Source organism: Mustela nivalis (assembly GCF_964662115.1).
Source record: "Mustela nivalis genome assembly, chromosome: 7".
In the NCBI taxonomy this organism is placed as follows: Eukaryota; Metazoa; Chordata; class Mammalia; order Carnivora; family Mustelidae; genus Mustela; species Mustela nivalis.
In genome coordinates, this window is record NC_139026.1 from 126,532,431 (window position 1) to 126,554,186 (window position 21,756).

A 21,756-nucleotide genomic window follows, 5' to 3' on the forward strand; every position below is an offset into this window, starting at 1 on the left:
AAGAACTCCGTTAAAAAGCTACTGGAACACAAATTGTTTTCTACAGAAAAGAAAACTGGAGAGTGAAATTTAAAATAAAACCAAAGAATGCTCATTGGCATCCAGAAACATGAAGTATATAAGGATAAATTTAACAAAAGGTGTAAGACCTGTACACTGAAAACCATAAGTCACTGTCAAGAGAAATCAGACTTAAATTAATGGCTATCCATCGGAAGCCATTGGAATTGGAAGTTGAACTGGAAGATGATATGGTTAAAATGTCAGTTCTCCCCAAATGCCAGCAGAATATATATTGTTTTCATTTGACAGCTATCTCTAAAATTTATACAGAAATGTTTAAGAAGAACAAAGTTGAGAGACATACTTGTTTTCAAGACAGTGTAAAAAACTGCAGTGTACAAGACAGTGTGGTAAGCATAAGGATAGACAAATCAATAAGAGGGAATAGAGTCCAGGACTATATATATATATATATATATATATATATATATATATGTATACAGCTGATTTTCAACAAAGATGACTTGGTATGTCTTTTCAATAAATAGAGCTGAAATAACTGGATATCCACATGAAAAAATAAATAAATAAAACTTGACCCTTATCTCACACCATACACTAAGTATTAATTTGATATGGATCATAGACCTAAATATAAAACTAAAAGTATAAAACTTTTATTTAAAAAGTATAAAATAGAAAACAGAACCACTGTGACCTTGGGGAAGGCAAAGTTTTCTTAGAACCAATAATAAAAATTGATCATAAAGGAAAAGACAGAACATCATTGAAACATAAAACTTCTGTAATTCCAAAGACAACATTTAAAAGGTGATTTTCTCAATACATGGATCTGACAAGGAACACATATACAGAATATATAAAGATTCTTTACAACTCAATAATACAACAACCTAATATTTTTTAAATGAGCAAAAGATTTTAATAGACTCTTTGCAAAGAATACATAGAAATAACATTTGCATATGCAAAGATATCCAACTTATTAGTCTTTAGGGAAAATGCAAATCAAACCTGCTGTGAGATAGCACTACATCTAATATTTTAAATGTTGGCAAGGATGTGGAGCAATTGGCATTCTCCTATATGGCTAAAGAGAATAACACTTGGAAAACAGTTTGGTAATTTCTTTAAAAGGTCAACATTCCCTTGTTTACTATGTGACCCAACAAATTCATTACTAGTTATTTAACCAAGAGAACAAAAAGAGGTCCACACAGATTTGGACATAAACTTTCAGGGCAGCTTTATTCATAGTAACCTCTAACTGAAAATAATCCATGCATCCATCAATATGCAGAGTAAAATAAACTTGAAAAGTGGGTCACAAAGTGCTATGAAAATTAAAGACCTGTCAAAAAATGTGACTTGTTTGGGAGATCAGAAAAGGCTTTGTGTCTACAGCCATACTACCCTGAACATGCCCAATCTTGTCTGATCTCAGAAAAGGCTTTGTGCAAGAAATCACCCTTGAATACTTGATTCCAACAGACAGGTTGCAAGAGGCAAGCTGAGGACTCGCCATGAACAGGCAGGCAGGACAAACCACAAGCCTCAGGAAAAGTGAATTGTGCAGTTTCACTAAATCTTAAAATGATCAGGAGAAGGATAGAATAGAAACATTGAGGACCACTCTATTTTAAAAGGCAGCAGTGAGGGGCACCTGGGTGGCTCAGTGGGTTAAGCTGCTGCCTTCGGCTCAGGTCATGATCTCAGGGTCCTGGGATCAAGTCTTGCATCGGGCTCTCTACTCAGCAGGGAGCCTGCTTCCCTCTCTCTCTGCCTGCCTCTCCCTCTACTTGTGATTTCTCTCTGTCAAATAAATAAATAAAATCTTAAAAAAATAAAAATAAAAAAAGGCAGCAGTGAACTTCTGAAGACTTGGGTGAAGGAAAATCAAGTTAAAGAAACCTCTTTTCAAAGATGAATTAGGCAACAGGAAATGACATCAGTTGTCTTCTAGGAGAGAAGTAAGAAAGGCCAGAATTAGGTTGATGGTCAGCATGAACAAGGGAATGAATGAGATCTCTTGAAACACAACAGAATCAAAGAAAGGGTTCTGTTTATTTGCTTAATGAAAGTGCCATAAAATACTGAAAGATTGACTGTCTAAGTGAAATAGGCTATTTATGAAGCAAAATCCCTCTGACTTTGGAAAGGTAAGAGATTAAGAAGATAGACGGAGGAATTAGTTTTCATAAAAAGAAAAGACACTTCTTTCTCAGATAAGAATGAAGGATATGGAGGTAGTGATAGTTTCAGGTAGGGAACAGAAAGTTGAGGTAGGGAACCTAATTCAAAGTGAGGTGTCTTGACAACAAAGAAACTTTGAAGTAGCATTTTTACATATAACTTTGACTTCTCAAAACATCTTTTATTTTATCAATCAGTGGAGAGTAATCCTTGCATTTAAGATAAAAACTGATTACTCAGCTTGACTTCTGAATTTTCTATTATAACCTGAGCCTAAGGGAGCTGATCAAACATCATCTTTTAGTAGGTACCTGTCACTAAAATACTGTGATCCAACAAGCAGGTCTGTTCAATTGTCCATAAACTTATCTGGGTAACCTTTAATCCAAATCCTGCATTCTTTTCATCCTACCAAACTGCTATTTTCCCTTTTTTCTTGTTTGTGTAAATCTCATTCACCCTCCAAGGCTACATATAATACCAGTTCTTTCAAGTGGCTTTCCCTGCCACTTCAACTTTTAGTGGACCCTTATTCTTCCCCAGATAAAATAGTTTGTACTAATAATGTGTCAGTCATTTTAGCAGCTAATTATATATTGTCTTCTGTTTTTACCTATGCTTGTATATGTTTTGTCTGGGGGAAAGAATGGGAATTTTAACAATGTATTTGTAAGTATCACAGAATGATTACGAGAGGAAAGAAAGTGCGTAGATTCAGGAGGAGAGTATTTGTAAAGGACAACGCAAGTGAGTAGTGGAAGTATAGTTAAAAACAAACACAAAGAAAAAGAATGAGAACTGAAATGTGAAGACTGAGAAACCTCTTCAACACAGAGGCATTACTGTAGAAAATGATAAATTGAACACTGTAGCTTGGAAGAAAACTGGAGTTAATTTGATTTTTTTATTGATGTCTTATCTAGAGCTTATCTAGAATGTCCTCTAAAACAGAATTAATCATACAGACTTAGTTCTAGGCCATCAGCTGAAAAAGTCAAATCTTCTTATGTAAAATCCTTTAATTCTATAGGTGTTATTTATTTATTTATTGTAAAGGAGAACTTCATTCCTGAAGAACTAGTTCATACCTTACACAAGTAATAAATGAAACTAAACACATATGCTATGATAAACATTAATTATGTTGGACTAAATATAAAAAATAGTATTTTAATTGCTCCTTTTAGAAACATTTTCTATATGGACACAGATATAGTACAGGGAACTTAGAATGAAGGCGACTTTTTTTCTTCCTATCAATGTCCCTACAGCAAGCATATACATTTTTCATTGTTCCCAGAAATGAACTACTTTCAAAACTGGAGTCACCTGTTTTAAAAATCTGTGGCTTATTTTAATATGCATGCAAGCCTCTGGAAAGTCTTTGAACGTGTGAAGACTGAAGTGGAGCAGATTCCTTGGTAAGGATCTTTTCAAAGGTCCTTTGGTAGATACCAGCTGCAGACTGAGTCAGAGGAGTCATCATAAACCCAGACCAGCTGGTGAGTATTGCTGATCTAGTTACCCATTATTTGGCAGTTATTAAGTTAAAGAAAACATATGATCTTTATAATAGGAAAGGAGGCAAAAAAAATGGAATTGACAAGCTGAAGTATAACAAATAAAGGGAGTTTATATTTATTATAAAACTGTGGTTTGTTGTGAAAAGGCTATTTATAAACCATGGCAGTAGACAGATTGGCCCAATCTGCTCAAAAAAGATGTTAAACCAAGAAGGAGCTCTTCCAGAATTATCGGTTAGGAGAGGCTGGGGCAATCTGGTTTTTGGGGAATGGGTTGAGACCTTGGTTTTCAAACACTTTTGCCTTCACTCATATTTTAAATGATTATATAAAAATTTTTCATCAAAACTAAAGTGTGAAGGATAAATTTCTGGCAATTTTAATTTCTTTATCGAGGTCTAATTAATGTACAATAATCTGTTCATATATAAAGTGTACCATTTGGTAAGTATTGACATATATGTACATCAATGAAACTATCACTGCCCTCAAAATAATAAAATAGCCTATCAACCCCACCCCCCAGTTTCCTCATACTTCTTGTGATCCCCAGGGAATTCATATAGGCCTGAAATTAATTTTGTTGAAGGTTCTTAATAAGAAATTACATTTCTTTAGTAGAAATAGGTCTATTGAAGTTAACTATTTCTTTTTGAGCTTTAGTAATTTTGTGCCTTGAAAGTAATTCCTCTAAGTTATTCAATTTATGAGTTTAAAGTTGGTCATAATATTCCCTTTTTATGTTTTTAATATCTATAATGGTCCCTTTCCTCATTCCTGAAGTTGGTAATTGGTATCTTTTCTATTTTTCTCATCATTCTGACTATAGTTTTATCAATTTTATTTATCTCCTCAAAAACCTTATAGTTTTATTTTCCCTATTGTTTTCCTGCTTTCATTTCTTTTTCTCTTTAATGTTTCATCACTTATTTTCTTCTGCTTATTTTAGGTTTCATTTAGCATTTTTTTCTAGATTTTTAAAATGAAAGCCGAGATAACTGATGAGACCTTTTTTCTTTTCTAGTGTATATGTTATCATTATATTATAAATATACCTCCAAATACTGCTTTAACTGCTTTCCACAAAGTCTGATGTTTTCATTTTCATTATATCAAAACAGTCACTAATTTCCATTTTTATTTCTCCTTTGACCAACCGTTATTTAGAAGTGTGTTAGTTTTCAAATACTTGGTGACTTTTAAGTTTTCTTCTATTATTTATTTTTAATTTTATTCCATTGTGGTCAGAGAACATATTTTGTATGACTTGAATCCTTTTAAATTGAGATTTGTTTTTATATGTCATGAGCACTTTGTTTTTATATGTCAATACAATATGTATTGAGTTCTCATTAGTTGTAGTGTTCTATCAATTTCAATTAAGTCAAGTTAGTTAATAGTATTGTTCAAGTCTTCTACAGCCTTACTGATTTTATCTATTTGTTCTTTCACTTTTAAACAGGGAAGGTGACTCAGTGGGTTAAGCCTCTGCCTTCCACTCAGGTCATAATTCCAGAGTCCTGGGATCGAGCCCCGCATCGGGCTCTCTGCTCAGCAGGTAGCCTGCTTCTTCCTCTCTCTCTGCCTGCCTCTCTGCCTACTTGTGATCTCTGTCTGTCAAATAAACAAACAAAATTAAAAAAAAAAAAAATTCCCTCTCCCTCTCTCTCCTCTGGCACATGACTGTGCTCTCTCTTTAAAAAAACAAAACAAAACAAAAACAGGGAATTGAAATTTTGAACTGTAATTGTGGAATTGTTGATTTTTCCTTGAAGTTCCATCAGGTTTTAATTTATGTTCTCTGAACTTCTGTTATTATATGCAAAACCATAGAGGTCATGTTCTCTTATTTAACCCCTTTTCATTATAAAGTGACATTCTGTATCTCTGGTGATATTCCCTGAGCTGAAACCTACTTTGTCTGATATTAATATAGATATTTCAGCTTTTTTTGATTAGTGTTAGCATGGCATATCTTTATATACCATGATGTAGTCTTATGTATAGAGGTTTCTTAGAGATAGCTTGCTAATTTTGTATTGGATGTCAGACACTATATATTTTATCTTCTCAACTGATGGATATTTTTTTGTGTTCCAGCATGTTTCGGGTACTCTTTCTTGCAAACTTTTTCAGCCTGGGTTCCTCTGGACTCCCAGTTTTGTTTCCCCATCCCAAGGAAACTGACGTTGTATGTGATGGCTGAGAAATCTATCCAGGCAGTAAGCTAGGGCAATCATAAGGCTAATGTCATTTGTGTCCCATCTCTCAGTGATCATTGTCCTTTGTTGTCTGATGTCTAGTGTCACAAGAACTGTTGTTCATATATTTTGTCTAGTTGTCCAGTTGTTTTAGGCAGGAGGATATATCTAGCCTACGTTACTCCATTTAGACCAACCTGGAACCAATACCTTTTTATTTTTTTTTTCTTGTCTGTAGTACTATATATTAATATTTATCTGTAGTGTGAAATGGACACACGTGTTGCTGTTTATCATGGAAACACCATTTTCCTTCACCATTGGGTAAGATGTTAGCTCTAAGTTTTTTGAAGATGCTTTTTGTCAGGTTGAGAGTTTTCTTCTAGTCTTAGTTTGCACAGTTTTTATCACAAAGGTTTTTGAATTTTCTCAAATATTTTTCCACAACTATTGAGATTATCATATGGTTTTTCTCTTACATTCTGTCAAAATAGTGAACTGTGTTGATATTTTTAAAAGATTTTATTTATTTATTTGACAGAGAGAGATTACAAGTAGGCAGAGAGAGAGAGGAGGAAGCAGGCTCCCTGCTGAACAGAGAGCCTGATGCGGGACTTGATCCCAGGACCCTGAGATCATGACCTGAGCCGAAGGCAGCGGCTTAACCCACTGAGCCACCCAGGCACCCTGAACTGTGTTGATTTTTAAATGCTAACGTAACTTTGTATTCCTAGGATAACTCTACTTGGTTATGATGCATTTTTGTTTTTATATATTGCCGTAAATCTCTATAAAGGATTATTATATTTATGTTTATGAAGGATATTGTTTGAAGTTTTCTTCTATGTTCTTTGATTTGACTTTGCTATCAGGGTAATATTGGTCTCATAAAATAAGCAGGAAATTTTTTCTTCATGGTTTATTTTCTAAAAGATTTCATATAGGTTTGATATTATTTCTTCCTCACAAGATTGATGAATTAGAAATAACTATTGAACTCCTAGGCTTGGAGACTTTTATAGAGTGTTTTTAATGAAGAATTAAATTTCTGTTATTGATATATATCTTTTCAGTTTTTCCATTTCTTATTGATCCAGTTGTGGCCATTTGTATCTTTCAAGAGGTTTTTTTCCCCCCACTCCACCTATGTTCTCAAATTTATTGGCATAGAGTTTAAGAATATTCCTTTATGAAAGTTTTAATTTAGTATCATTTAACTCCTATGTTTTAATTACAAGATACGTAGTCATGTTGCTTCTTTCATTCCTTACACTGGTAATTTGTGTGTTCTCTTTTAATCTAAGTAGAGATTTACCCATTTTATTAATCTTTTTAGAGTATTAAATTTGGTTTTGTTGATTTTCCCTTTGTGTTTTATTTCATTGATTTCTGTTGTCTTTATTATGTCTTTTTTCTACTTATTTTCAATTCTTTTTTTCTTTAACATTTTATTTATTTATTTGAGAGAGGAGAGAGAAAGTACTAGCAGGGGGAGATGCAAAGGGAGATGGAGAAACTGGTTCCCTGCTCAGCAGGGAGCTTGATGCAGGGCTCAATCCCAGGACCCTGAGATCATGACCTAAGCTGAAGGCAAATGCTTAACCAATTGAGCCACCCAGGTGCCCTTGAATTCTTTTTTTATCTTAAAGAATTCATCTTAGATTTTTCTTTCCTATTATCTAATGCTTGAAATATTCCTCTAGGTGACATAACTGCATTGCACAAATTTTGATGTGTTGTTTTCACTTTCATCCAGTTCAAAATATTTTTTGGTTTTTCTTTGACACATAAGTTATTTATAACTGCATGGGTCAATCTTTACGTAAGTTGCAGTTTTCCAGATAACTTTCTCTTATATTCCTAAATTAATTCTGTTTTAGTCAAGGAACAAAATCTATATGATTTTATACTTTAAATTATATGGAGTCATTTTAAGGTCCAGCATATTATCTTTTTCTTAATGTTCTGTGTCCCTTTCAAAAAAATGCATGACTGGCAGGGCCATTATAAATGGATAGAGTTGACTCTTCTAAGTATTACTGATTTTGTATTTGTTCTATCTTTACCTGAGAAAAGAATGTTGAAATAGGCAATACAGGGACCCCTGGGTGGTACAGTTGGTTAAGCATCCAACTCTTTGTGCTCAGATTATAATCTCAGGGTCATGAGATCAAGCCCTGAATTAGCTCAGAGCTCAGTGAGGAGTCTGCTGAAGTTTCTCTCTTCCTTTCTCCCTGACTTGTGCTCATGCTCTCCCTTAAACAAATCTTTAAAAAAAGATAGACAACACAAACTATGGATGAATCAATTTTTCCTTTTTGTATCCTTTTTTAAAAGTTCTGTTATTAGGTTGATACATATTTAATATTTCCTGATTAGTTGATCCCTTCATTACTATGAATTGTTATTCATTATCCTTGGAAAGTTTCCTTTTTTCAATTTATTTGGTTTGATATTAATATAAACAGAACTTTCTTTGGTATTTTCAAGATAGACCTTTTTTTAAAATTAAAAATTTTTTTTTCCAAATATACCTTTTTCCTTTTATACTTTTAATGTAACTTTGAATTTTATTTTTATTTTTTAAAACAAGTTTCTTATATAATACATCATCTAGCTGGATCTTGCTTTTTTAAAATGCAGTCTAACAATCTCTACCTTTCGCTTTTTTAAAGACTTTATTGACTTATTTAACAGAGAGAGAGAGATCACAAGTAGGCAGAGAGGCAGGCAGAGAGAGGAGGGGAAAGCAGGCTCCGTGCTGTGCAGAGAGCTAGATGTGGGGCTTGATCTCAAGTCAGGACCCTGATCATGACCTGAGCCAAAGGCAGAGGCTTAACTCACTGAGCCACCCAGATGCCCCAAGGATGACTCTATCTTTTAATTGGAATGTGTAGATTTTTGTATTTAATGTAGTTATTAATATAGTTGTATTTAAATCTACTATTTGTCCCCTTTTTTCTTCTTTTACTGTCTTTTAAAAAATTATTTGAATTTTTAAAAAAGTTTCACTTATTTCCACCATTGTTCTATCTATACCCCTTTGCTTGATTTTCTTTGGGGGTGCTAAGGCTCTAGGGCTTATGTTATGCAATTTGAACTTAACACAATTTCTTTTCAAATCACAATTATACCATTTTATATATAATGTAAGGAATCCTCCAGCCCTACATTTCTATTTTCTTCCTGCCATCTTTTGTGCTATTTTCCTTTTATTTCTACCTATATTATCAATTCCAATATATACAGTTGATATTTTTGTTTTTAAATTTTAAATCTTAAATATTCTTAAAATTTAAAATATTTTGTTTTTAAATAAATTTAGTAATAGAAATGTCTTTTATATTTGTTCACACATGAACATTCTGATGTTCTTCAATGTCTATGTAAAGATCTATATCATAGATACCACTTTCCTTTGCCTAAAATTATTTTTATTTGTATGTTTTAACATCTTTTATTGTGTAGATCTGCTGGTGATGAATTTTTTTTTGTAAATATTTATTTCACCTTTGGTTTTGTAAAATATTTTTGCTGATAGAGAATTCTAGGTTGACATTTTTAAAATTCAGGACTTTAAAGGTAATGTTTCACTTTTTTTGTTTGTTTTTATCTCACATAGTTTTATTAGAAGTCTATTTTAATTCTTTATTCCTATTTGTCTTTATGTTTTCCAAATGCCTTTAAGATTTTGTCTTTATCACTGATTTTCAGCAATTTGGTCATGCTGTGCCTTAGTGGATGTTTTATTGTTGTTAGTTATGATTGGGATTCACTTATACTCTCAGATCTGTGGAAATTTTCATTATATTTAGGGAAAATTTGTTACTAAATTTTTTTCTTTTCTATTTTTCTTGCTATGGAACTCTACACATTATATTGTTTCATATTTTATTATAGGTCATCGAACACTTTTTTGTCTTCCGTGTTTCAATCTGTATAATTTCTGTTGCTGTATCTTCCAGTTGCTCTATCTTTTCTTCTGCAGCATCCAAACTGTTAATCCTATTTAGTGAGTTTCATGTTAGGTATTAGATTAGCTGTAGAATTTCCATTTTATTCTTTTGATTTTATTTTCTCTCTTCATTATGTACATCTTTGTAAATCCTTAACTTTATTTACCATGGCTATAATAGTTCTTTAAACATTTCTGTGTTCAATCATTTTTTAAATTTCTGGATATTCCTATGGACTGCGTGCCCTACTAGTAACCGGTCATATTTTCTTGGGCTTTCATGTGTTCAGTAACTTTTTATTGGAGTCTAGCCATTTTACATTTTTGAATGTTATATTTAAATGTTGAATTTGTTGTATTTAAGTTTCATACTTTGTTTTAACCTCCATTTAAGTTATGTCGATTTTTTTCGAGAGGTACTTTTTAAGCTTTTTTGGAACAGACCTAGAGTAGTCTTCTCTTTCGTGCTACTCCCGACATCTAAGACATTACCTTTTGGGGGGTTATTTATTAACCGCCCAATATATTCAGTTAGGTTTCTTCCCTCTGGCGTTGAGAACTCAAATGATTCCTGGACTTGTATGAACTCTTGAGATTTTTCAGATTTTGGTTCCATGGAAATAGCTCTTTCCTTGAAAGTTCTTTACCTGGACTTGTAGAACTCTACCTGACCCATGACTAGATTAGCATTCAACCATAGTCTCAAGGGAACTCCTATACAGATTTCTGGAGCTCTTTCTCTACATAGCACCCTCCTAGTATTCTGTCTTCCAAATTCATACCTCTTAGTCTATTCAAACTAATTTTTCTCTCCTTAATATAGTAAGACCATTTGGTTCCTTTTGAGTTTCCCCTATCTATAGCATAGTCCAGAAACTGACTCCAGGCAGAAAGCTAGGTCAATCACAGGACTCATGCATGTTTTCTTTCTCCTTGGGATTACAATCTTTTGTCCCATGTTTGAAATCAATTCATATATTTTGTTCAGTGTTCTTTTTTTTTTTTAAAGATTTTATTTATTTATTTGACAGAGACAGATCACAAGTAGGCAGAGAGGCAGGCAGAGAGAGAGAGAGGAGGAAGCAGGCTCCCTGCCTAGCAGAGAGCCCGATGCGGGACTCGATCCCAGGACCCCGAGATCATGACCTGAGCCGAAGGCAGCGGCCTAACCCACTGAGCCACCCAGGCGCCCCAATGTTCAGTGTTCTTTTTGGTTATAGTAAAAAGATAAGTCTAGATCCTGTTAAACTGCCTCATGGATGATAAGTATGTCATTGGAAATATACTACTTTAATCATGACATATTTTATTTATTTACTACATTTAATAAATATTTATGGGACATCTACTGTAGAAATCTAGAGATAAGTGAGTCACAGACTAAAGCTATACAAACAAGTAAAAAAAATTACATTATTGTGGTTGCTTTCAAATATAGTTCCCAAATTCTTTAATATTCCTTTCATTAAGAATTGGGTTTTCTGGGGCACCTGGGTGGCTCAGTGGGTTAAGCCGCTGCCTTTGGCTCAGGTCATGATCTCAGAGTCCTGGGATCGAGTCCTGCATCGGGCTCTCTGCTCAGCAGGGAGTCTGCTTCCCTCTCCCTCTCTCTCTGCCTGCCTCTCCATCTACTTGTGATCTCTCTCTGTCAAATAAATAAATAAAATCTTTAAAAAAAAGAGAGAGAATTGGGTTTCTTTCCTTTCCCCTTGAGTGTACACACTGTGACTGCTTGTCCAATAGAATATGACTAAATGATGCTGTGCCCATTTCCTATCTCCTAGGAAACTAACAGTTTTCTTTTCCTGTTTTAGGAAAACCAGCAGCTCCCTTTTCCTGTCTCTTGGAATGCTCAGTCCAACATGCTGGGAGAAACCAAGCAGACACATAGGAGATCCCTTATAGTTGTTATAGCTGACAGCTCCAGTGACCTAGCCAACTGCCAGCATCAACTGCTAGACATGTAAGTGCAAAAGTTTTCAAACAATTGCCAACCCTTAGGTGTAGAGTCATTCCAGCCTTTGAGGCACCTCTGCTGAGATCATGTGGAAGAGAAGCAATCTGTGCCTGCAAAGCTCTGACTAAATTTCTGATGTGTAATCAAAGAATGATTATTGTTGCCTTTAGGCAAGTTTGGAGGGGTTTCTATATAGTAAAAGACACCTGGAACAAATATAGTACCACTAAGTGCTGTCATGCTGTCACAGAGGTGGCCAATAATCAACGAATTAACATATTTAGTATATGTCTATTACAGAGCAGGTACTGAGTGAGAAAAGGCTTTTGGGAAATGAAATCTGAGTAGAGGTTTAGAGAAAGTATACCAGAGAAGGAAAGGCAGAAAAAGTTGCTTATTTGAAGATATGTAAACCATGGAGCATCAGAAATGTTAGAGACTACGAAAAAAGATTGAAGAGATGAGGTACTAGGGGCCAGTTCAGTAAGGATATAATTACTAAATTATCAGAATTTAATCCTAAAGTTAGGAGACTACTCTGCACACTCATAATCATGTAATTACTTTAATTATTTACTTAATGACTGTATTCCCCATAGGATATATTCCAAAAAAGGTCATCTCATAGAGCATTTATCCTTATGTTATTCCAGCATACAGAATGGTACATGGCTTACATAAGGAATTAATAAATATGTACTGAATGACTGGGTTATTGAAGAACCATGTGAGAATTTTATAGGAATGAGGCAATCAAATTTGTGTATTAGAAAAATCATTCCAGGCACCTGGGTGGCATAGTCGGTTCAGCGACTGCCTTCAGCTCAGGCCATGATCCCAGGTTCCTGGGATTGACCCCTGCATTGGGCTCCCAACTCAGTGGAGAACCTGCTTCTCCCTCTCCCTCTGCCTGTTGCTCTACTTGTGCTGTCTCTGTTTCTCTCTATTTTAAATAAATAAAAATCTTAAAAAAGAAAAGAAGATATCATTCCAGCAGGGGTTTGGAGAACGGTTTGGAGATAGGTAGTTGTTAGTCAACTCTGCTGTCCTATGAAAATATCATAGATTAGGAAGCTTAAAAAACAGAAATTTGTTTTTGGAAACTTGAAGTCTGAGATCAGGCTGTCAGCATGATCAGGCTCTGGTGAGAACTCTATTCCTGGCTTCCCCTCTGTGTCCTCACAAGGCAAAGAGAGCAAGTTCCCTGGTGTCTATTCTTAAAAGGGCACTAATCCCATCATGAGAGCTCCACTCTCAAGATTTCATCTAAATATAATTACTGAATTTTCTACCAAAGGCTCCATCTCCAAATACCATCAGATTTCAGGGTAGGGTTTTACTGTGAATTTGGGTGTGATGCAAATCAGTCCACAGCAGTAAGAAAGGAGAAAAAAACCTAGTAGGAGGTGAATGTAATATTTCATCTAAGAGATGATGAGGGTGTGAACTAGTATGAATAATGTTCCTGGGATATTTCTTTTTCTAAACTTTAAAACTACGGATTTTTTCCTGGAAAAACTCCATTTGCACATTGCTATCTTTTTTAATGTAGAATTTTAAAAATCAAACAAAAAAAGGGGATTTAACATTTTAAAATTAACCACAGAATTTAGTAAACATATATTATAGAAATGTTTTACTGTGAAATTGACATATAGTCTCTACAGTTTAAAAGCACTGGTAATCTTAGGGGTGCCTGGGTGGCTCAGTCTCAGGTCATGATCCTGGAGTCCCTTGATCAAGCCCACATTGGGCTCCCTGCTTGGGGGGGAGTGTGCTTCTTCCTCTGCCCCTCACCCAGCTGTTGTGCTCTCTCTTATTCTCTCTCTCAAATAAACAAATAAAAATGTTAAAAAAAAAACTTTGGTAATCTTAAAAGTACAACTCCCACAGTTTGTGTTTTAAAAGATTATAACAGAAACTTAACCTCAAAATACAAACCCATTTCACTTCTCATATTTTGCTTTTATGTTAAACAATAATATTAAAAGTTCTACATATAAGAATTATTATTATTTATAGTATATTAACCATAAAGGCCCCCAATAGCTAAAGTAATTCTTTTAGGTTAAAAGACATGGATAATGCTACCAAGACTAATTCCTTCACTGTTCTCATTGCTTTTACATATTGATGATCAAGGCTAAAACAATTTGATCACTGGCTTACTGCTGGCAATAGAATAATTCAGTTTCCTTACTAAAGCACAAATCATATTCAAACGCATTTTCATAAATATTTGGCTTTGATCCAGGATGATTATGATAATGTGCCCCAGACACTGCTCAAAAACTTAAGACGGACAAGTTGTCACTTGATTCTGTCAGACCAGTCATCAAGAATCATTTTTTGAGAGAGGATGTTCTGCTTCTCATATCAACAGTGATGTTTTAGGATTTTATACCTGCCATAATGAAACACAAACAAACTTTTGGCATTGGCTCCTTAAAATGTTAAGAACTGGTGATACTAACATATCACATTTTCTACATTGTTGTGTTTTAACTATGCTTCTGAAATAAACATAGCCTCATTATTCAAGTATCTGGAAAATATAAAATGCATAAAGAACAAAAAGTCATCCCAAATTTTACCACTCAGAGATAAACGTCATAATGTTCTCATGTATTTCCTTTCAGACTTTAAAAATCAGGGGTATTTTGTAATTTTACATGTTTTTGTTACCTGCTTTTAAAAACTTAGTATTTAGATGTCTTTCTACAAAAATACAGATCTATATAATCACCTCTAACAGCTGTGGAGTTCTTACATTTTTACATTTACTAATTTATAAGGATTTATAATGATTAATTATAATAACCAATATTAATTATAACGATTTCTTACACTTATTTGGTGCTTACTATAAATTTAGGGCTTAAAGCCTCAAGGGTTTGGTTTGTATTTATCCATTTGATCCTCACAACCCTATTATTATTTGTTTCTCACAGATGAAAAATTGAGGAACCAAGAAGTGATTTCTACCACCCCTTAATATTGGACATTTGAGTGGCTAACAATGCTGTGATATTATAAACAACGTTGCCACGAAGGTCATTGTTCATGTTCTTAAAGAATGTCTTTATGATAAATTCTCAAAAGCAGAACTGCTGGGTCTAAAGGTGTTTACGTTTCTAAAAGTTTTTTTGTAACAGACTCTCAGATATTTCCTTCAGGGGGACTCCATTGTTTACACTTCATTCAACAACGTGAGTATAGATTCTCCGTATCTCATTTCAATCCCTGTCGGGCAAAAAGGTATCTGAATGCTACTTTAATTTACATAAAAACGAGATTTCATTTTTAATGATTTCTGTAAGCACTCTTTGTATACTAACCCTGTCGCTGACAAGGGGTAAATATTTGTTCACATGCTACATTTGTAAGTGCTCTAATTCAGGTGTAACTTACAGGATTCCAATTTATGTGCAAGGTGCTGTTACTTTGTTCCAAGTGGGACAAGGAACCTCGAGGTGCTCCTTAAAAATTCCACATGACGTAGGCACAATTTGATAGGTATTTACATATAAAATCACTAAATGAACATTCTAAGTGGTTAGGAACCCCTCATCAGTTTCTAGCTCCATTTGCAGTTTTGTTTTGGTGTTTTTGCTCGGTCTTGCGGGGGCGGGGGGCTCTCGTTGGCATTCCTGGGGTGTGAACCTTATTTTCCAAACATCGCAACTGCTTCGTGACTGCACAGTTAGTCAGTAGTGCCAACGCCCAGCTAGAAGTGCTTTCGACAGAGATTCAGAAGCCAGAGGCGTTCAGGAACTCTCGGGAAGGTGCCAGCGTTACCTCAGCCTCTCCGAGGGAGCCGCGCGCCCTGACACTCCCCGCTTTAAGGATTCGGGCCAATCGGTTCGGCTCACATGACTTCATCCAAACAAGTTTCCTGTCATCCCAGGCAACAACTGAACCCACGGCTTTTTAACATAGATGACCCCCAATAAAGGAGTTTCCATCCCCTCTCAACAGAGACTATAAAATTCTGACAGGCGACCGACCGAGGGGCGAGCACGGGGTCTCATACAACGCTCACGCGACCCTTTTTCTTAGTCTCTGATTCACTCCGGGGCTCGGTAGTCGGCTTCGGCGCGCCTGGAGGACCCCGTCCTCCGGAGACTCCTGGCCAAAGTCAAAGCAGAAAACGCAGGCATTACTCCCACCCTCCGGTACGACCAGTCAGAAGGGGAGTCAGGCAGAGAGGGCGCTTTAGTGGGCCCTGTTTTGGCGGGGCAGGTGCCGGGCAGGTTTTGAGCAGGCAGCGCCGAGGCCGTCTCAGTTCCCGACAGGCTCCTCGCGGGGGGCCTTGTCTGCGCCTTCGCTGTTGCCGCCGCCGCCGTCGCCGCTGCCGCTGCCGTGGTTGCTGGGGGGTCGGTGAGAGGTGGAGCTGTCGCCTGCCTTGGAGAGTCCGTCTGTATTGCTGTTTTTGCCTGAGGAGTCTTCATTCCTCCGTCGCTCCCTCACTCCCGTGGTGTCGAGGGGGAATCCCTGCGGACCCCTGGGCACGCAGCGGAGATGCCTCTTTTTGCCACCAATCCCTTCGATCAAGATGTTGGTAAGTGCTTTTGCCGCTCCCTGTCCAGCCTGAGCCGGAGTGCAAGCCCACCCTGCCCTCTCTCTGCTGCGTTCCTGTCCCCCTGGCCGGGGCTGAATGCTGCCCTTTTCCTGAGGCTCCTTCCTGAAGAGTTTGGAGGAGGTTGGGGGCTTGGCTCATCTTTAAAAAAAAAAAAAAAAAAAAAAAGGAATGGGACTCAGAGAGCCTGTGAAGTGGGCCTTAGACTAGGACTGTGGGTTTCGAAAGAATTGCTTTAAAGGGTTGGTGTGAGGGCCTTGGAGGAACAGCTGGTGTAGCGTCTGGTGCTGGGACAGTGCTTCTGGAAGAAGGGAGTTGAGAGAGCTCAGCAGTATGTCACCTAGGGTAGGATTATAAGCCCTCCAATAAAGTGTTTCCCTGGATGAATTTAAACGTTTGGACCTAGGAGAATGCTTTAGATTAGCTTCCTTAGGGGATTTTAACGTCCTTTTTTTTTTTTTTTTTCCTTTCTTTCTTTTTTTGTAATTGTAACGGGAGGAGAGAGCTTCTGGCTAAGGATAGACTCTCAAAAACGTTGGGAGAGATGCAAATGGAATACTTGGCAACAACCGAAACCGAATTCAGGACCTGAGCCATTGTGCTGCGTTCTTTAGACTATGTCTCAGTACTTTAAGAAGTGTGGAAGAGGACCTTAAATCTGAAAATGCTGATTTATTTTGATTTTGAAACGCCTTTTTGGTCTGTTTTTCTGTTTTCTGAATCATTGGTTTTGGGGATTGAGTATACCAATTCAACAGGTTAGCTCTCCCCCTCCTCCCTGGGGGTCTGAGGATAATAATGACAAGACTTTGAGTTTCCAGGAGAAGAATTTTGAGGTGATTTGAATGCACTTAGGAACTACTTTGGCACACAACTATGGAATGAAAGCAAGCCAAATACCATGACTGATTACTGTGGTAAAGAAATACAAAGACATCCTTAGGGAATTGCTTTTTGTTATTTTGTGTAATTTAATTACAAATAGCAGGTGTTGCTTTTTGCCTTTTTTTTTTTTTTAAGATTTTATTTATTTATTTGACAGACAGAGATCACAAGTAGGCAGAGAGAGAGGAGGAAGCAGGCTCCCTGCTGAGCAGACAGCCCAACTCGGGGCTGGATCCCAGGACCCTGGGATCATGACCCGAGCTGAAGGCAGAGGCTTTAACCCACCAAGCCACCCAGGTGCCCCGATTTTTGCTTTTTAACTCTTCCTTTAGAGCATGTCATTGAGGCTTGGAGGTTTGGGTTAAGAGTAAGAGGAGGGTTCAGTCCCATCTGAACCTAGCTAGCTCATAGTGAAATCATGGACAAGTCACTGAAGCTCTTTGAGTCCCAGAGTATTCATCTTTACAGAGTGGAAAAGTACATTATGTTTGTGATTCAATGAAATAATATGTGTAAAGGGCCCACTACAGTGCCTGTATATAGTAGTCACCTATTAAATGATCGCTATTTTTGATTCCAGTTTATATGCCTGGCCTGAATCAGCAGTGGCTGGAACTTTAGAGATAGCCAACAATACTTAATAAACAATTGGAAACTTGCATTTAATTCAGTAAGCACTTAGCACGCAGTACAGATGGTCCCCAACTCACAATAGTTCAACTTAACGATTTTTCAACTTTAGTATGGTGCGAAAGGGATATGCATTCAGTAGAAACTGTACTTTGCATTTTGAATTTGGATCTTTTCCCGGGAAAGCCATATGCGGTCGGTATGATCGTCTCTCAGGATACTAGGCAGCGGCACCACCTGCAGCTCGCCATCAGCCACGCAACCACAAGGGTAAACGACCAATATCCTTAGACCATTCTGCATCCATACAACCATTCTTTTTTTTTTTTCTTTTTCAGTATGGTATGCAATAAATTATATGAAATATAAAAAATGGGCTTTACGTTAGATGGTTTAGCCTGACTATAGGCTAAAGTAAGTTTTCTGAGCACACTTAGGTAGGCTGTCTAAGCTGTTGGTAGGTTAGGTGAATTACATGCATTTTTGGCTTAGGATATTTTCAACTTACTATAGGTTTGTTGAGACCTGACCCCATCATGTCTAGAAAGATCTATATTTACATGACACTGTCTCAGTGACATAAGAGAGTGATGAATAAGGCATGATTGCTGCTCTCAAGCAGTTTCATAACATTACAATAATTTCTAGGGCAAATGCTCAAAATATAACAATTTCTTAATACCTACTTCTGTTTCCAGAACTTTTATCTCGTTTTCATGACTGTATATAATCTAGTTTCCAACTACATTCACTTTTATATCCTACTGACTTTTAAACACACATTTCCATTGGTTTTAAATAAATTTCTTAATATCAAACTCTTTCCCATTACCTAAACCAGTCAGTTCAAGCATAGGCTCCTTTAGCTTTTATACTTTCACTTCTAACTTATTTCTTCTAAATTTCTACATGTGCCTACATGTGCTCATGATTAAACACCAGCTCGGTCCAGCCAGCTCAGTCTAGCCCGTTATTGAATCATTTCCTGATTAGTCTAGGATTTCTCAATAGTGACACTATTGATAGTTTGGACGAGATAAGTATCTTTGTTGTGGAGGTCTGTCCTGTGCAAGGTAGGACGTTTAGCAGCCTGCCTGAGCTCTACTGCCCCTCCATGATTTTGAAAGTTTTCAGACATTACTAAATGTCCCTTGGGGGCACAAAATAGCTCCCAGCTGAGAACCTCTCTTTAAGCCCACTGAAATCTTAGTCCTTTTCCAAACTCCTGCAACACTTTTTGTCTTTACCAAATTATTTAGTATTAAAGATAGTTATATCCTGTATTATGCTCCGTAATTATTTTATTAGTTGCCACATAGTAGGTGTCTCATCCCATAAATGTTTGTTTGAGACTGCCTCACTTGAGCCTGCTAAACAGTAAGACTAAGGATATTCTTTTGCTCCAGGAAATCTTACCTTTTAAAGTTGGGTTCTAGTGTTTGGATCAATTCGCTCCTCATGATCCATATATGAAAATATGAGAGATTATCCTGAGGAGATCTGTCAGAGACTCCCAACAAATAATACTTGGAAAGAGTCCAGTAGACTCCCATGTTAATTTTTTTTACTAGTAACATATATAGAATATGGTGTGTAGAATAAATTTAACACTCCTCCTCACTTTGTCCATCAGTGAGTATGTGACATTAAAGTAGTCATTCTAAGCCACTTGATATAATTTATCACCTAACGTTGTATGCATTTGTATTTCTTCAAACTTAACGGTCTTTAGCTTTATTCATAAACTGAATTGGTGAGTCAGAAATTGAGTGATTTATATAATTTTGTATATAATTTTATACAAAGAGGCAGAATATTGGCCATAGCTTTTCCCTGTAAGAAGTGCTGAAATGTGTTGTTAGAATGTGAGCTCCATGAGGACAGGGATTTTTGGTTTGCTCAAAACTATATCCCAAGCATATGGACCACTAACAAAACATTCAGCAAACATTTTTTTAATACATGAAACTCATTTTGGATGTTGTATTCCTTGCTCAGTTCAACTTGAATTATAATGATAACTTATTCCATCAAGTTTTTATTTCAAAGTCCCTAGTGAGTTCCATCTTGCCAAGTCTAATGGTCCATTCCTAGTCTATTTCTGTGTTGATCGCAGCTTTCCTCTTTGATATACTCTATTCGCTTGTTTTCTGGGACACCAAACTTTTCTAATTTTCTGCTTAGGTGCTTTTTAGTCTTTTTGGTCTCTCCTTTTTTGTTTCTTCCAAATGTTGAACCAAGCCTCAGGCTCAGTTCTAGAAATTGTTTGACATTTTTCCCCTTGCAGCCTTACTAGGCACTTTAGCTTAGTGTTAAGAATTCACACTCTGGGGGCACCTGGCTGGCTCAGTGGGTTAAGCCTCTGCCTTTGGCTCAGGTCATATCAGGGTCCTTGGATTGAGCCCCGCATCGGGCTCTCTGTTCATCGGGGAGCCTGCTTCTCCCTCTCTCTCTGCCTACTTGTGATTTCTCTCTCTGTCAAATAAATAAATAAAATCTTAAAAAAAAAAAAAAAGAATTCACACTCTGGAGCTATAGTGCTTAAATTCATTGTCCAGCTTAGCAGCTTATCAGCAGTGACACTGTGCCTCAGTTTCCTTATCTTTAATATGGGATATAGTGATAAATGGTTCTTAGTTTTCTTACCTAAACGTCCTCATTTCTTCATCCTTGCCTATTTCTTTTAGATGGCACCATTGTTTTTTCCTGTCACTCATCTTTGATGTTAGGAGTCATGATGGTTTTTTCCTTTTTCACATTCTACATGCATTCTGTCAGTAAGATCTTTGGCTCTGCATTAAAAACATATCCAGAATTTCCTCACTTCTCCTTACTTGCCTTACCACTATTATCTTGCTCCAATCATTGATATCTCTTTCTTAGACTGTGGCAAGAGGTTTATAGTTGGGCTGCAGGCTTGCCCTCTATAGTTAGTTCTCATATACAAAGGTTAGTGATCTTTTAAAAATCTTAGATAACATCACTTACCTGCTCAGAAAACTGCAGTAGCTTTCCATCCCACTTAGAGGGAAATGCAAATTCCTTATTATGGCTTACAGTTAGCCCCCTTCTTGTGTCCTTGATATGATATTGACCTCCAAACTCTCATTCTAAGCTTCTTGGGTCTGAACACTCTGAGGTCATTCCTGCCTTTTTCTCTATATTGTGCTGTCTTCTTTGCTTGTGATGTTCTTCCCCTGGGTATTTGAAGATCTTGATGTCCATTACATCATTCAGGATTGTTCAAGTAAGTTTCAAAGAGAGGCTTTCCTAAATACCTACTGTGAAAAACAAACCCAATTTGTACTCCCTCACTCTGTTTCCTTAATCTGTTTCATTTTTCTTTATGGTACTCAACTCCCTGAGTGTCTCCTGTATGGATGAGAACTTTTCATTTCAATTTTTTTTTTTTTAAGATTTTATTTATTTATCTGACAGAGAGCACTGGTAGGCAGAGTGGCAGGTAGAGAGAGGGAAAAGCAGGCTCCCTGCTGAGCAGAGAGCCTGACTTGGGGCTCAATCCCCAGACTCCGGGATCATGACTTGAGCTGAAGGCAGATAACTGACTGAGCCACCAGACACCCAAACTTTTCATTTCTATCCCTAATAACTAGGGACTGTATCTGATACACAATAAGTACTCAATAAGTATTTATCAATTATTTTCATTTCCAGTCTTGTATTTCTGTTTGGTGCTATCACCTAGAAATCAATCTATCAGAAAACCGAACTTATTTTTCAGTCTGGTTCTATTTTCATTATATGGTAATTTTATGGGGTTCTAGTTATCCTAATTTGAAGCCCTAGAG

The 21,756-nt window shown here is 36.5% G+C and overlaps 1 protein-coding gene across 8 annotated transcripts in view; it reads left to right on the forward strand.

The window, feature by feature from the left end:
• STAM (signal transducing adaptor molecule) overlaps positions 1-21,756 on the forward strand; it is a 109,294-nt gene that overhangs the window by 1,623 nt on the left and 85,915 nt on the right. For 3 of the 8 annotated variants that reach the window (XM_082742034.1, XM_082742035.1, XM_082742032.1), the window contains exons 2-4: positions 3,518-3,719; positions 11,711-11,859; positions 14,805-15,062. Coding sequence is in view for 1 of the 8 variants with exons in the window: in XM_082742031.1 (XP_082598157.1) it covers positions 16,375-16,414 (40 nt within the window). In the remaining 7 variants the exon portion in view is untranslated. Of the gene's footprint in view, positions 1-3,517; positions 3,720-11,710; positions 11,860-14,804; positions 15,063-16,182; positions 16,415-21,756 lie in introns of those variants that run through there. The other 5 variants (XM_082742037.1, XM_082742036.1, XM_082742031.1 and 2 more) reach the window with 4 other exon arrangements.